The sequence below is a fragment of the Nycticebus coucang genome, chromosome 11 (assembly GCF_027406575.1).
Source record: "Nycticebus coucang isolate mNycCou1 chromosome 11, mNycCou1.pri, whole genome shotgun sequence".
NCBI lineage: Eukaryota > Metazoa > Chordata > Mammalia > Primates > Lorisidae > Nycticebus > Nycticebus coucang.
The window spans coordinates 43,409,328-43,426,804 of record NC_069790.1 but is presented as its reverse complement, the minus strand read 5'-3'; the positions used below and the strand labels follow the sequence as shown (position 1 = coordinate 43,426,804).

Sequence of the window (17,477 nt, the reverse complement as noted above, 5' to 3'; positions counted from 1 at the left end):
TAAGGAGACAACAACCAAAGCAAATAGACAACCTACACAATGGGAAATGATATTTGCATATTTTGAATCAGACCAAAGCTTGATTACTAGGATCTACAGAGAACTCAAATTAATCAACATGAAAAAAGTCAACAATCCCTTATATCAATGGGCAAGAGAAATTAAGAGAACCTTTTCTAAAGAAGACAGACTAACAGCTAACAAACATATGAAAAAATGCTCATCGACCCTAATTATTAGAGAAATGCAAATCAAAATCACCCTGAGATATCATCTAACCCCATCGAGAATGGCCCACATCACAGAATCTCAAAAGTGCATATGCTGGTGTGGATATGACGGGAACACTTTTACACTGCTGATGGGACTGCATACTAATACAACCTTTTTTGGAAGGAAGTATGGAGAATCCTCAAAGAACTCAAACTAGACTTCCCATGTGATCCTGCAATCCCATTCATTACTGGGCATCTACCCAAAAGAAAAATATCCTTTTACCGTAAGGACACTTGCACTAGACTATTTATCACAGCTCAATTTACAATTGCCAAAATATGGAAACAGCCTAAATGCCCACCAACTCAGGAATGGATTAACAAGCTCTGATATATGTATACCATGGAATACTATTCAGCCATTAAAAGATGGAGACTTTACATCTTTTGTATTAACATGGATGAAAGTGGACTACATTATTCTTAGTAAAGCATCACAAGAATGGAGAAGCAAGAATCCCATGTACTCAATTCTTACATGAGGACCATTAATGACCTAGTGCGTGGTGGGGGATGGGGGAAGAGGAGAGCTGAGAGAGGGAAGGAGGGTGGGGTTTGGGGAAGTCACAGTGTGTGATATACCTTTAGAGTGGTGGAACACAATTATAAGAAGGATTTTACCTAACAAAAGCAATCAATATAACCTGGTTCTTTGTACCCTTCCTGAATCTCCAACAATAAAAAAAGGAAAGGCTTTGCTTTATTTGGTATAACATAGTGTCATTAACTTGTGTAAGACATAAATGAAGGTACCACTTTCTATACACAATGTTTCCTGTTATCAAATTCTGTACCATAAATGGAAATCCATGTAAACATGCTGATGCTAAAATAAATTAAGCTTAATTTAAAAATACCTAACACAATAAAAAATCCCATTTGTAGACATGCTACATACTGCAATTTAGAGATTTGAGTCAAAAGCTTGCCTGAAGTTAGCAAACACATCAAATACCAGTGAAAAAAGATTACTCATTTTGCTCAACATCAAAATTTCCATATAAAGACAAAGATGTTAACTTGAACATAAATTAAGATAGACAAAACACACTTGCTATTTTGGTGACAAGTAAATTTTAGAGTATAAAATGCTCTTTCAAGACATGAGACATGATGATATTTACCCCAGAAATATTATATAGAGTCTGGAAAAATTAACAAAATAGTTACAGTAGTTTATAATATGCTGATCAGCAATAATTAGTATTCAAGAGAAAGAACATCTTAGGAAGGACAAATTGCAAAATAGAAGGCACTTATATCACAGTAAGAGAGGAAAAACTCTAATGTCTAAATAAAGACCATTAAACTACTAAAATTTTCAAAACAGAACAATTAAACAGTACCTCGAAATGTATTTTTTACTATTATTCTGATTTTAAATTTTTACTTTTACTCTTTCTTTGGGCAATCCTAGAAATTTGTCATTAAACTATCATACGCTTTTTATCCCCCTGTGATTCCAACAACATACACTCTATAGAAGACTATATTGTGAGCTTAGGTAACGACTAGGAGATAAAATCATCATTGTTAATTGTATTACCACTTTTCATCAGGCCAACTAAAAGTACCGTTTTCAAGCTAAAGGAATCCTAGGTATACAGACTGAACTTCACTAACCACTGTTGTACTCACCAAGAGAGCTACTGAATCCGGTATCCACTTTAGTGGCCAGCACAAGTAGCTGCATGATTTAAGAGGTACAAAATGGTCATGTCTCAGAGTAAAGGCAGACTAAAGGCAAGCTCCATCAAAATACCAATGTCAATTTTCACAGATCTAGAAAAAATAACTCTATGCTTCTTTTGAAACCTGAAAAAAGCCTGAATAGCCAAAGCAACCTTAAGCAAAAGGAGCAAATGTGAAGACATCACTTTATCAGACTTTAAGCTATACTACATGGATACAGTAACCAAAACAGCATGGTACTCTCACAAAAATAAATATATGGACCAATGGAACAGAAGAGAGAGCCCAGATATAAAACCATCCATGTTTTACCATCTGGTTGTCAACGAAGACAATATACACCGGGGTACAGAATGGTGCTGAGAAAGTTGGATAGCCACATGTAGAAGACTGAAACAGGATTCTTACTATTCATTAAACTTAATTCAAGATGGATAACAGACTTAAACCTAAGACATGAAATCATGAGAATTATAGAAGAAAATGTTGGAAAAACTGTTCTAGATACCAGCATAGATAGAGAATTTATGAAAAAGACCCCAATGGCAATCACAGCAAAATAAATAAATAAATAAATAAATGGAATTTGATTAAACTAAAAAGCTTCTGGGCAGCCAAGGAAATAATCAATGGAGCAAATAGACGACCTATAGAACGGAAGAAAATGTTCGCATACTATGGATCTGATAAAGGATTAATAATCAGAATCTAGAAGGAACTCAAGCAAAGCAGCAAAAAAAAAAAAAAATCAAACAACTCATTCAAAGGTGGACAAAAGACACAAACAGAAGCTTTTCAAAAGAACATAGACAAATGGCCAATGAACATGTGAAAAAATGTATCATGCTCAATATCACTAACCATGGAAATACAAATCAAAAAAGCAAGGAGAATGGATTTTTTTAAAAAGTCCCAAAATAACAGATGCTGGATGGAAGTAGAGAGAAAGGAACACTGACACACTGTCAGCAGGACTGCAAACTAATACAACCTCTGTGGAAAACAGTATGGAGATTCCTCAAAGACCAAAAGCAGACCTACCATTTGATCCAGAAATCCTACCACTGTGTATTCACTTAAAGGAAAAGAAGTTATTTTACCAAAAAGACACTGCACTCAAATGTTTATTGCAGCATGATACACAATCACAAAAATGCTGGACCCAAGCCCATCAATTAAAATGGACTAGTAATATGCTATATATATGCCATGAAGTTCTACACAACCATTGAAAAGAATGAATTAATTCCTTTTGTATCAATCTGAGTAGAACTGAAGCATTCTCCTTAGTGAAGTATCACAAGAATGGAAAAACAAACACTAAATACACTGTTAAATTGAAACTAACTGAACAGCATTCATGTGCACAGATAGAAGTAAAACTCAGTGAAAACTGGGTACATGGGAGGGGGGATGAGTAAAATTATACCTGGTAGGGTGGCCCCTGTGGCTCAAAGGCGTAGGGCACCAGCCCCATTTGCCGGAGGTGGGGGGTTCAAACCCAGCCCCGGCCAAAAACTGCAAAAAAAAAAAAAAATTATACCTAGCAGCTACAATGTACACTGTCTGGATGATGGGCACACTTATAACTTTATCTCAACCAGTACGAAAGTAATCCACATATCCTAAATACTTGTATCCCTGTAACATTCTGAAATTTTAAAAAAGAAGATATGATATAGGAATAGATACAGTAGAATCTATTGGAAGCATCTGTTGGAAGCAGGTACACTGGAAAGATGAGAGGAGCCATAATTTCCAATACCTTAAAGTAAAATAAACCAAGATGATTCTAAGGGTCCAGGCATTTGGATCCAGGATGCTTACTCAATAATGGCCTGAATTAATGCAGATTTTAAAGCATCTTGAGCAGATCCCAATAAGCATCTCTTGTAAGCCAGGTACAGTGGAAAGATGTGAAGGGCCGTGATTTCCCATACCTTACGGAAAAAAAAAATAGACTTACTCATTAATATATCATGCTATGCAACTCAACTCAATGTTAGAGGATACCAAAAAAGTAGATCTTCTTCCCACCTTCACTGAATAACAATCTAAAACAGGTTCATAGCTCTTTTCTGGCTGGAGCCATGGAGAATATCAAAGAGAAGAAAAAGAAGGTTCCTGCTGTGCCAGAAACCCTTAAGAAAAAGTGAAAGAATTTCACAGAGCTGAAGATCAAGCATCTGAGAAAGAAGTGTACCCAGAAGATGCTTTGAAAGGTAAGGAGGAAGCTTATCAATGAAAAAGCTTTAAGCATTATCATAAGGAATACAGGCAGATGTACAGAAGTGAGATTGGGATGGCTAGGATAGCAAGAAAAGCTGGCAAGAACCCAAATTGGTGTTTGTCATTAGGATCAGAGGTATCGATGGTTTGAGTCCAAAAGTCCAAAAAGGTATTACAGCTTCTCCTTCACCAGATCTTCAATGGAACTTTTGTTAAACTCAAGAAGACTTTAATTAACATGCTGAGGATTGTAGAACCCTATATTGCATGGGGGTAACCAAACCTTAAGTCAGTAAATGAGCTAATCTACAAGAGTGGTTATGGCAAAATCAAGAAGCGAATTGCATTGACTGATAACAGTTTGATCGCTTGATCGCTCAGTAAATATGGCATGGTCTGCGTAGAGGATCTGATTCATGAGATCTATACAGCTGGAAAATGCTTCAGAGAAGCAAACAACTTGTCGCCCTTCAACTTATTGTCTCCATGAAGGAGAATGAAGAAAAAGACAACCCACTTTGTAGAAGGTGTCGAGATGCTAATAACAGGAAAGACCAAACCAATAGGCTTATTAGAAGAATGAACTAAGGTATCTGCCCTGATTATTTTTGTAAACTGGTCAGTTAATAAACAGTGACAGCTTTCAAATTGAAAAGATAAATAAATAAATAAATAATAAAACAGATTCATATACATTATAGGCAATACCCAAACCGAAAAGTTCTCAAAACTAAAATAAACCATTGTTTTCATATATAAATTTGGTGGCAAAATCAGTCCTCAACTTCAACTGGCAAGAAACTCTGCAGTCTTTATTATTGCACTGAGTGTAAACATTTACACTTAAGTTTAATTTTGTGTAAGGTTTCAAATGATGTGATGTCTGTGACACACTGAGGCAGTTCCTGAAGTACTCCAACTTCTCAAACACAAGTAGCCAAAGAGTTTCAGATAAGATAATTTGAAAGGGTAAAAATACTAAGGGGAAAAGTAAGGTAGAACAGATACATCATAAAAAAGGCAAATTGCCTAAGGCACAGACTTGTAGTTCTGTCTTTCTCAAGAAGCTATTTGCTTTGGAACCTTTGATTATCCTGTAAGACAGAAACAACAACACTAGTTATATCACTGAGTTCTTGAAGAGATAAAGAGATAACATACATAAAATACTTGTGTGGGTGCTCAGGACCTTCAGGTTGGTCTTGGAAATTCCACTCTGACTTTCTCAGAGTCAAGAACCAATTAGATTGGAGGATCGAAGAAACAACCAATAATCAGAAGGATTTAAAATAAAGAAACCTTATTGGTCGGGTCAAGACTGGGGAAGAGCAAACATCAGAATATTCCCAGCAATATTGTTGTCCACCTTTCTGGGCAACTCTATCTTGGGTCCCCTTCCATGACTATGCAGAAGGTTTCCCTTTCTCTCTTGCTGAAATAAATCTGCAACACACTCTTTGAGTTTGACATTTTCATTTGAGCTGTAACTGAGGCCACTTCCTCATTTTTGAGAATAAATGGCCAATGAACCCACCCGCGACTCTGACAATGGCAGGGAACACTTCAAACCACACCCAGCACTACGTACCCAATAAATCCTGTGTAATAGAAGTGCCTAGAAAAATCACTGGAACATTTAGTGTGATGGTTAATACTATATGTATTGACTGGGTTAAATGATGCCCCCAAAGCTGGGAAAATATTATCTCTGGGTGTGTCTATGAGGGCGTTTCCAGAGGAGACAAGCATTCAAATCCATAGACTTAGAAGACTTCTCTCACCAATGGTTGGGTCATCATCTGATCCACTGAGAACCTGACTATAACAGGTAGAGAAGGGTGAATTTTCTTTTCTGGAGCTAGATCAACCTGCCATCAGACATCACTACTCATGAGCCTGGGGTCTTTGGGCTCAGGGTGGGACTTACATCACTGGCTCCCTTGATTCTCAGGCATTTGGATCTGGACTGAAACAATACCTCCATTTTTCCTGGTCCTCTAGACTATATATAGCAGATCATGGGAATTAGGCTCCACAATCTAATCCAATTTCCCATAATAAATCTTTCTGTACATCACTATCTATGTATATCCCATAGGCTCTGCTTCTCTGGAAAACTCTGATTAATACATTAGCAACAGACAAACAGGTAAATATATTTCAGAGTCTGTCATATACCATAATCTCCTATATACCACATTACATTTGGGAATTTATTCTTTTTTTTATCCAAGTTTTCTTTTCCTTTACCCAGAGAGATATTTCTACTGACAGAGATAGTACTGAGTACCAGTCATGAAAGTAGGAATATTCTCAGATGAACAAACAAGTATTTGGAGCTGGTAGACTTTGAGCTCTTAATGCAATAAATATACTATTTTGAAAGAAATGACCTCTAAAAGGGTGAGGAGCAGGCTAGAGGAATGCTTCTGGAATTTAACCTGTAAGCTACTCAGCCAGAGTTCTTGTTAAAATGCAAATTCTGATTGAATGGGGTGGGGCAAAGATTCTGCTTTCAAGTACTCCGGTAATCACAGCGCTGCTGTCTAAAAGCACACACTGAGACTTGGAAGGCCACAGAGCAGTGATTCTCTAAATGTACCAGCAACAGCAGAATCTCAGGGGAAGTTATTAGAAATACAATTCTTAGAGATTAAGGAAACTTGTGAAGTTTGTTGACCTAACTCAGCTGTTTACACCAAGCTAGATTATTGTTCCTATGAAAGAACAGTTTTTCAATACTTAAGAAAATAAATGTAAAATAGAAACTTATCTAAATAAGAAAAACAATTTTCTCTGCAAACAATTTACAAAGTCATAATTCCTGCCATTATACTTAAAATGTAGGCATATCGCACTAAAAGAAACCACCTATGATAATGTGTATCCAATGTATTGCAATTCACTTGAACCCCCGACTACTTGTTCACAAAAAAGATCATTTCTGTTTTTCCTAGGTAATACAGATAGGACTTGGTAAAGAAACCAACCTAATTTTTATTTTTGTGTTGAGAATATAACCAACCACATCATGGTTTAGCCAACTTTCAGAGTAATGTTTATAAATTGCTTGGTTGACATGTAAACATAGGTGAACATTTTGATTTAGGCATCTGTTCACATACATTATGCATCTGTGACATACAGATGCATAAATTATGATACATTAATGCTTTGAAACAAAATATGCTTGAAGGACAATGAACTTAAGGCAAAACTACAAAAACAGTGTCATGATCAGAGGAAAGATTTCCATTTTCTGCATGTGAAACCAACTGATTGTAAAATAAGTTTTTCCAAAATTTTTAAAAATACTGATGCACACAATTTAAATTCAGTACTTATTTCTACTTCAATAAAAGTTTGGATTTAGAAGTTTACCTCTCACTAAAACCTGAGTACATAGACTAACAAGCTGTGGTATACATATACCATGGAATACTATTCAGCCATTGAAAAAGATAACAACTTTTCTTCTTTTGTATTAACCCAGATTGAGCTGAAACACATTCTTCTCAATAAAGTATCACAAGAATGGAGAAGCAAGAATCCAATGTACTCAATTCTAATATGAAGCCAGTAAACAATCTAATACATACCCATATAAGAGAAAAACTCAAATCAATTCAAGGTGGGGGTCAGGGGAATGAGAGGGTAGGGAGAGGGAAGAAGGGAGGGTCATGGGGGGGTTACAGTATATGGCACATTCTTGAACGAGGGACACAATTTTAGGAGAGACTTTACCTAACAAATGTAGCATAACCTAATTCTTTGTACACTCAATGAATGAACATAATGAAAAAAAAAGAAGAAGAAGAAGTTAGCTACTAAAATATTATAAACCGCTATACTTGTTTCAGAATAGGAGTCCAGTCTCACTAGGACTATTTATTTAAAAATGGTGATTCTCCATTAGGAGCAATTTTGTCACCTAGAGAACATTTCCCACTATCGGAAGTCAACTTTGATCATCACAGCTGGGGGCAGGGTTGAGATGAATGGGTGTTTCTAATATCTAGTGAGTTGAGGACAAATACACTGCAGAACAGTCTTCATGGCATAGAATAATCTGGCCTATAACGTCAATACACCTATAGTGCTAAGGTTGAGAAACTTGATTTAAATAACAGAAGCTACAAAAATACAGAATGAAATGTTCATTGTACATATTAATTACATTCGTAAGAGTGTTCAGCCCAATAAAAAAACATTTGATTATTAAATAAACCAGCTTTGTGTAGCTGGGATCTTAGAGTTAGAGATAGAGAAGTGGGGTATCCAAAATCATAAAACAGAATTGTAGTCACTGTCAGACCAAAAAAAGAATTAAAACATCACCCCACTCAGTCAAATTTCTCTAATTTGAGAAGACAACGTTTCTCGTATGGGAGAGCTACCTAATGTACTGTGACAGTGTTAAGGGGACGTGGCAGTTCTCTTAACAGTAAAAATTAAATAAGACTATTACAAATTCATTAAAATACCAGTTTTCACTGTTAATAATAGTACAATACCCATACTTTTCTTAAGTAAATAAAGTATTTCCTCTATAAAAATTAACACCAATGTTACATCATAATAATTCATGATATTTCACAAGCAAAATAAAATGTAACTATTTTCAAACTACAAATCAGAGATCTTGTTGGCTACAGGCATTTATACTTCTGAGACTGCTGGGACTTAAACTGTCATGAGAAATTCTAAACTGGCTTACATCTGGGAAGCACAGAAACTGATAGCCACAAGGCCAAACATACCCTTAATAATCGATTCAGCCGCATACAGATCTCGTTTGTAGGTCACCTAAAGGACAGATAAACCTCATTAGACTTGACAGAGCAGGAAGGAATGTGAAAGCAATAAAGTAATGCCCCCAAGTAAAGTCTTGATTTTGAAATAACTATAAACACATAACACAATTTCTAAATTTGAATTCCATCAATAATTTCCTATTTAAAAAAAAAATCTATTCCTATAAATCCTCGAAGATTTGTTTTTAAATCTTTAAATTATTATATGACAGTAGTGACTGAAAGCTTAATATAACTTTAATATTATAATCGAAAATGTGGTAATGTTCAAATTACTGAAATTACTGTTTAATAATAATTCGTTTTAGTTATTTATTTTTTGAGACAGAGTGTCATTACATTGCCCTCGGTAGAGTGCTGTGATGTTACAGCTCACAGCAACCTCTAACTCTTGGGCTTACGCTATTCTCTTGCCTCAACCTCCCAAGTAGCTGGGACTACAGGCACCAGCCACAATGGCCGGCTATTTTTTTGTTGCATTTGTCATCACTGTTTAGCAGGCCCAGGCGGGGTTCGAACCCACCTGCCTCGTTGTATGTGGCCAGCGCCCGATCCACTGAGCTACAGGCACCACCAATAATAATGTTATATATTAGAAGGAAGCAAAGGATAGAGGGAATAAATCTCTGTACAACAAAAATCACTAAGTTGCATTCTCAGTTGAAATGAGAAAATTTTCAAAGATTAATTCACATTAAGAGGGACTTCCTTCTGAATTGAGTATATTTGTACGTACCCAGATAAGATTTGTCTTGTAAGATTTTATGAAAACATGGCTCCAATAAAAAGAGCCTACAGAGCACCAATGAGTGCCTAAGAACAGAGATGGATGACCTTTCCTTTAAAACCTACAACCTCCTTCTAACGTAACCTGCCTCTTGTAACCTTTCCTGCCTTGGTATGTGTCTATGGCAGATGCCTCCCAGACCCCATGCACTGAGCTCAGAGCATGTACGCTACAGACCTAGACCCCCTGTATCACATAGCTGAAAGAGAGGGTAAATAATGAAACTATAGATACTGATCCAAAATCAGTACTATCTGGAAAAAAAGAGGGGGGACTAAAATACATACAGACACTTAAAGGTTCATGCTGTGTACATTACCAAATGCAAGAATATATTGATCTCATCCACTGTTTCGATAAATACTGAATGAATAACTCCTATATTCTAGGTGCTACTCTAAGTGGGAACAGAGTAATGAATAGAGTGAATAAAAATCCTTAATATGTAGAGACTACATTATACTTGAGCATTTTTTGTAAAATTAGTTTTTAATTTTTTTCTTAAAAATACCAAATTAACTAGATATCTAAAATCAGGTTTTCTTGATATCTTCAACATAAATAGGAATGTCTTTCCCACTATAATTGTCCACTGTGTAGGACATAGAAACAGAAATTAAGGAGAAGATGACTAATAGTCAAAATTCATTTCTACTCCTTCCTGCTTTGATAGGTAGAACTGAATTTTGAATTAAAATAAAATAATTATGAAAGTGCCTTAGTTTTTCATATAGATCTTAATTATGGCTTTCTGAATTAATAGAAAAATTATTCTGAGATACTAAAATGACTTTTCTAGAACACTTACAAGACTTATTTTTTGCACTGGGGTCAGTCATATGGATAAAATACATTTATTACCCAAATGTTTTTTTCTGCTGTAATATTAAATAATTAACTGTATAATAAGAAAGACTCAAATTTATCTTCTGTTTCCTATGAATACCTATTATACACAGATTAAAGCATTTGTGATTTTTTTTTTTTTTGCAGTTTTTGGCCAGGGCTAGGCCTGAACCTGCCACCCCGGGCATATGGGGCCAGCGCCCTACTCCATTGAGCCACAGGCGCTGCCCGAAGCATTTGTGATTTTTTTAAGATCTTCTGCATACATCAACTGTTCTTCTCAAATACTGATTTAATAAAAGTAAACTATAGAATATATCTCTTGCAAACTTTTAAAGTATCTTCAATTACAAGAGAGACTTTACCTAACAACTGCAATCAGTGTAACCTAATCCTTTGTGGCCTCAATGAATCCCAAACAATAAAAATAAATAAATAGCCTTATTTTTTTCTAAATAAAACAGCTAAATAATTCAAAGGAAATATTACTGGAAAAATGTTGTAATTGTAAATTGATGTGTCATTCAATTTTTCCATTTAACTTTTACAGTAATACGGTTTTCCTTTCCTTATTTTTAATTGGAAGAAAAACAAAACAAAACACCCTATCAGTTTTAAAGTTCATTTTGTTCTGTCAGTATGATCTGTGTCTTCCTTTGACCTTGCACAATACTATGTTATGAAAAAATAACTACTTCAAAAAAGAAAATCAATCCTGTAGTGATGAAGCGAATTCCTAATTCACTTGTTTCAAACTTAATTCACTTGTTTTTAAACTGTGCTCACTAGAGCTTCAGGCACCACTTGAATAGTAAAGGTATAATGTGAGAGAGAGACTCCAACTCAACCTCTGATACCTAGCTCAGCTTGATTTTTGTCTGTCTTGTCCAATTGAGCTTCTATGCAATATTGCATTTGAGTAATGTGTTTAGCTAAAAAAAAATTCAATAGAGTAGAAAATATTCAATAGAAAGAAGCTCAGAGCTACAGACATAATTGTCTTCTCAATCCTTTTTTTTTTTTTTTGGCTGGGGCTGGGTTTGAACCCACCACCTCTGGCATATGGGACCGGCGCCCTACCCCTTGAGCCACAGGCGCCGCCCATCTTCTCAATCCTAAATAAGGATTCTCTCAATGATACTCTGGCAAAGACCAGTAATACCTATATTTTGTTTCTGTGTTGACATACAAAGTAGTGAAATAGACCTTTCAGAAAAGAGCCAACCCCAGTTGGCCACCATCTTACATTAGACTAACCAAATGCTCTCCCACCTTCATCTCATAACTCTAACAATTAGGAAAAATCCAGACAAACTTATATTTTATACATGTACAATATTTACTACATAGATTTTTGGAACTTTATTCCATTTTGTCAATTATGTACATCTAGACAATCCTTTCTTGAAACTGGATAACTACATGAAAACCACTCAAAAGAAACAATGTCACCACATTGTACTTTTGAGGTTACAAAACCAAATAAAGACTACTTTGTTTCTTTTGTTTTTAAACAAAGATGCTAGAATGCTTGAATCTAAAAAAATGTAGTCCCCATCAAAAGGAATCATCAAAAGTCATCTATTCCAGTAACAGCAATAACACAAGACTTCAGAAATTCCTTCTAAAGACAATTGAATAGAGTTGTTAAATTTCTTTAAAATTGGCTATAAGTCTTTTATGCCTTAAAGATAGTTTTGACACTTATAAATAAGAAGTCTATTCAACTAAGTTCATACAGTGTTGTAAGCGACCAAGCTATATAATTAAAAATACAGAGAGCACCTAAAAAAATGTATACACATTTAAGAAAGGAAAAATTACTGTATTAAATTTGTAAAACTCAAGTCACATTTGACTTCTGAGATTATAAATGGTGTTCAATGTGACTTGTTTTGTCTTTTGTTATTGTTATGTATTGTTATGATTTTAATAGTTTTTTTCCTTTTTTAAGATATGAATACATCTTTTTAGAACTGTCTGTATACTGGTATATATATATGTATGTGTGTGTCTATATATATATATATATATACATATATATACATATATACACAAAGATATAGTGCAACTGTAAATTAGAAGGACTAAAGTTCTTACATAGATGAGATGAAATCTCACTGAAAGAAGAGTGTTTACTGAAGTCTGCCAAGGCACAACTACTCAAGGGAAGCATGAAAGTTGGTTTCTGGAAGCCAGTCCCAGACTCTTGGGTGCTGGTCACACTTATGGGAGACTGTGGGCGTAGTGTGGTCGTTCAAAGAGGATGCTCTCTATTAAGCATGGTAATGTGAAAAAAAACTGATGTTTTCTTCAATGTTAAATTTTCATATTTACTTTTATTAAAATTGGTATGTAAAATATAAAATAATAGTCCTCCTAGAATTTGTGGTGGCAACTGAAATAATATGAAGTGCAATCATCAGAAATTTCCTACCACTACGGAGGGAACTCCGTGACTTCTAAGGTATATTGTTTCATAACTTGGGGCTTCAAAGAATAGGAAGTTATTCTGTCACAGTTCTGGAGGCTAGATGTTAGAGAACAAGCTGAAGGCAGGACCACATTCCCTCTAAAGGCTTTTATGAAGATTCCTTCCCAGTCTCTTTCTGGCTCCTGCTGGCTGCCAACAATCCTTTGCCTTCCTTGACTGGTAGATGCATCACTCCAGTCTCTGTTCCGTCATCCCATGGCATTCTTCCTGCACCCGGCTCTCTTCTCCTATTCTTATACCAACATCAATCACATTGGATTCAGGTCTTACCCTACTCCATTATAACCTCATCTTAGATCCAAATAAGGTCACACTCATTAAGTGCCAGAGGTTATGACTCTACCACATCTTTTAGAGGACAATTCAACCCATAATAGCATTTGTGAAGTGACTCACCAGTGGAATCAAGAGAAACATCCTGAAAAGACAATCACGTCAGTGTACACTGACATTTCTAGTACATAAAAGGGAAACAGAGAGCCAAGATGTACCTGAGGACTAATGCTCTCTTGCGGGGGGAAAATAATGAAATATGAGCAGTTAACAAAAGAAAAAAGAACCTACAGATGAAATTTGTGAAGGTGATGGAATAGAAAATTCAAAGAGTTATGTGCTGCTTCCTTTTCCATCCAAAGGGTTCAGAGTGCTTTACAAGCAGGCTCAAATGTAAATAATCCCACCCTCAAAGATGCCAGAGAGCACAGATACATCAACAGCGATAAAATACCTCACAGTTTCTATTTTTTTACATGTCCTTCAAATTAGGTCTAGCAGACAGTCAAAAGGGATTCTACAGAGATGTGGACCTGAATCTTTAACTACACCCTAACTGGTAATTATCCAAATCCTCATAATCAATATTTATATCACCATTGAGCCATATATAGAAAAAAATCAGAATAAAATATTTGTTTGCTGGGTTGAAGACATTTAGATATCCCTAAATGAGCAATAACACTACATGGATTTGTCTGTCAGGCAATAATCCAACTCTGTTGATATTTTGTAATCTTAGAAGTCAACAGTTTAAGTGTCAGAGACAATCTTAGCATTCAGCAACTCTCCTTCAATCAAATACATATTTTCAGAATATACCGTTCAACTCTTTTGTATTTGATGAAACAAAGGGAAATCATACTCCAACCTCAAAAAGAAGCTGTAGTATGATAATGCTACTACCTTGTTTACAAAAACCATTGCATTCCTCCCAAAAAAAATGAGTTTGTCATCAGAAGAGTTGGGCCTTGCCACATAAAAGAGTCCAGTTCCTGATGGGGGGAGCAAGGGAGGTGGGACCAGCCACTATCCCACTGAGCCATAACTACAGCATACTCCCCAGGTAAAGGACTAAACTACGACTTAAACTTCACATAACAAATGAAAGCAGTGTAACCTAGTCATTTATACCTTTATATTAATCTGAAATAAATAAAATTAAAAAAAAATTTTAAGAAAAAAGATCTATGGCAGACATCCTTTCAAACACTTAAGTTTAAGCAACCACCCCAGGGCCTAGAAAGAAATGTTCATATTGCAGGCAGAGTTGTAGCTTTAATCCAATTAAGTGAACAGAATAAAAGCTATACGCAGAGATTAAGAAAAAAAGGGAGAAAGTGAATAAACGCATCTTATGGACTATAATATAGAATTTCTTTGAGTAAATTATCTCAGAGGAATTTCTTAAAGCCAACCAACAGAAAGAATACATTCTGATGGCTCAGTAAACCCAGTAAGACTCCCTTAACTCCCATTAAGTATTCCACCATTTTTAAACGTACACGTACCCACATGCATGCCCGAGCATGGAGAAGAACACTAGCAAAGTACCACCCGTCTTACCTTCCAAAGGTCGGGTGATCCTTCCACAAGTTTGGCATTAGTATGACAGTATTTTAGAGCCAACTGCAAACACTCAGTTCCAAATTCCAAGTCGTAGTCACTACACTGTTGCGGGAAAAAAAAATGTTAAGGTTTTATTTAAAATTATATTTTAGTTTAACTAAGCCTTTCATTTCATACTGAATTGCAAATAAAAAAGAAAGGAAGAATCTAAGAACTCACACTTATCAGCAGCTCATTAAATTATAAAACAATTTCCCCCATTCCCTAAAAGCAAAAACAAAATGAATAGCATATAGCAATATTACAATTGTTAAGAGATTTGAACTTCCTCAATAGTTTTGGATGTCAAATAGATGTTATACTTCATTTCCTTTGCTTATAAATTACCTTTCCAAACAAGTTTATAAAATGCCTAAATGGTTAGCTGAGGAATACTGTATCAGAACTGTCAATAAATATATGTCTATAAAATCCGAATCCAGTATCTTTTATTTGTATCAAGACTCATGCAGGTCACAGTTCTGTCATTCATTTTAATATGTAAGACACCAGTAAACCCTTTTTAAATGACTTATGTTTTGATGGTAAACATGGAAATAGTTGAAGTTTTCATTGTGAGAAAAAGTGAAAAAGGTCTCTGATAAAAATCAGTAAAACATAGATAACATCTTTTAGCAATTTAAGCTGAAGCATCAAAATAACCAAGTAATATTATTTAGCTGAATAATACAAAGCATCTATCCTCTCTCCAAGCTCTGCATTAAGTACCAGCTAAATCAGACATGGAATGTGTCTCCAAGGAAGTCAAGTCTAGAAGGGGAAGTTGACTTCTAATAAATAATTTGTAACAGAATGTAATAGACACAGCAATAAAAGAATGTCTAGAGGAGTGTTTTTCAACCATTTTTATCTTGTGGCACACTTAAACCTACAGTTAAATTTCCATGGCACGCTTAAATTATGTTGATCAAAAAAAGAGCAAAAGGAAAATACTGTGCTTTGAACTTCTTTCAAAAATAATTATCTTTAAAATTTTCACAGCACACTTAAGATCCTCTCATGGCACATCAGTGTGCCACGTCACACCAGTTGGAAATCACTGGTCTAGAAGTAACCCAGTGGACAAAATACTTCATTCTGTGCGAGTGTATCAGAAAAGGTCTATTAGAGGAAATGGTCTCTGATCTCTATCTTAAAACCTGAATAAGATTAAAGAAGGAGAATTATCTTTAAGGCAAAGGGTGTCATGCAAACTTATAAAGATTTTAGACATTTGGTAGATTTGCAGTTTGTACAGAGCATATCCTCATAAACACTGCTGGAAGTCAACAAATGTAAATAAGGCATCTAACTTAGCCTTAAATAGCTAATGCTGTTTTATTGTACTGAAGGTTACAAAATTCTAACAGTAATGTTTTGTGCAACTAATGAAGAAAATATTACCAAATACACATAGAGCCCCAATTCTACCAAGAGTCCCAATTCATTTGACATACTATATAACCTCACATACTTCCTAGCTATTCCTATTTTTCAACAGAGTATCATCAAAAGTAGTTATATTCAAATAACATGAGATGAATTTTGGTAAACGTTCCTTTGGTTTGTACTTCGGGCATCTATACAGTGTTACCTATTAGTATGTGAGATCAATGTACAGAGTCCTCTCTGACACATGGATAAATCCCATAGATAACTAACAATAATGGGTTTCCTGATTCATTCCACAGGCAAAATATCAAACATACCCAGGATAACCTTAGAAGTGCTCACAAAAGTGCACATGAAGAAGCAGTGCACAGGAACAGCAATGTCCTTTCCATCTCTGTGTGAAGCATAATAGATGCTATGTTTCCACCTGCCATGAACTGTACTAGCCAAGAAGGCAACAGCCTACATGTTTCATTAAGGCTTTAGGATATCAGTCACTAGTGTCAATGGGAAACCAACAACTACAGGTCAAGAGAATGTAAAATATATACAGGAAATAGAAGCTGAGCAATCTTAGCAGAGAGACTAGCCTGAATTTATCATTTGTCACTATAGCCCAATATTACAAGTATTTATGAGAGTCTTTGATTTTTTTTTGCAATGAAAACTTTCTTTAGCAGTGAGTTTAAAAAAAATATGCTTAATAAAAAAAAAAAGTCTAAATTTGTTTCTCAAGAACACTGATGAATTTCTGCTTTTGTCTAGGATATAGAAAACTGCCACAAGTGAAACTCATATCTGAACAAAAGAAAAAGCAGGTAAACTATAGAAGTATAACTTTTTCAAACCATCAGGAGTAAGGTCACGGGACAACAAAGGGGCCTTACACCTAAGGAAAAACATGCTCCCCTCAGAGGAGTATAACTTTTCAACCCATCAGGGGTAAGGTCATGGGACAACCAAGGGGCCTTATACCTAAGGAAAAACATGCTCCCCCCCAGAGGAGAAAAAGGATGTGATCTCCAGCTTACTTATGGCAGAATCTAAGACAGTGGTTCTCAACCTTC

The 17,477-nt window shown here is 35.4% G+C and overlaps 1 protein-coding gene across 8 annotated transcripts in view; it reads right to left on the bottom strand.

The window, feature by feature from the left end:
• CRPPA (CDP-L-ribitol pyrophosphorylase A) overlaps positions 1–17,477 on the bottom strand; it is a 387,693-nt gene that overhangs the window by 269,276 nt on the left and 100,940 nt on the right. For all 8 annotated transcript variants that reach the window (XM_053553590.1, XM_053553594.1, XM_053553595.1 and 5 more), the window contains exons 4-5: positions 14,977–15,081; positions 8,957–9,002 (exon numbers count right to left, since the gene is read on the bottom strand). In XM_053553590.1, coding sequence (XP_053409565.1) covers positions 8,957–9,002; positions 14,977–15,081 — 151 coding nt within the window. The remainder of the gene's footprint in view (positions 1–8,956; positions 9,003–14,976; positions 15,082–17,477) is intronic.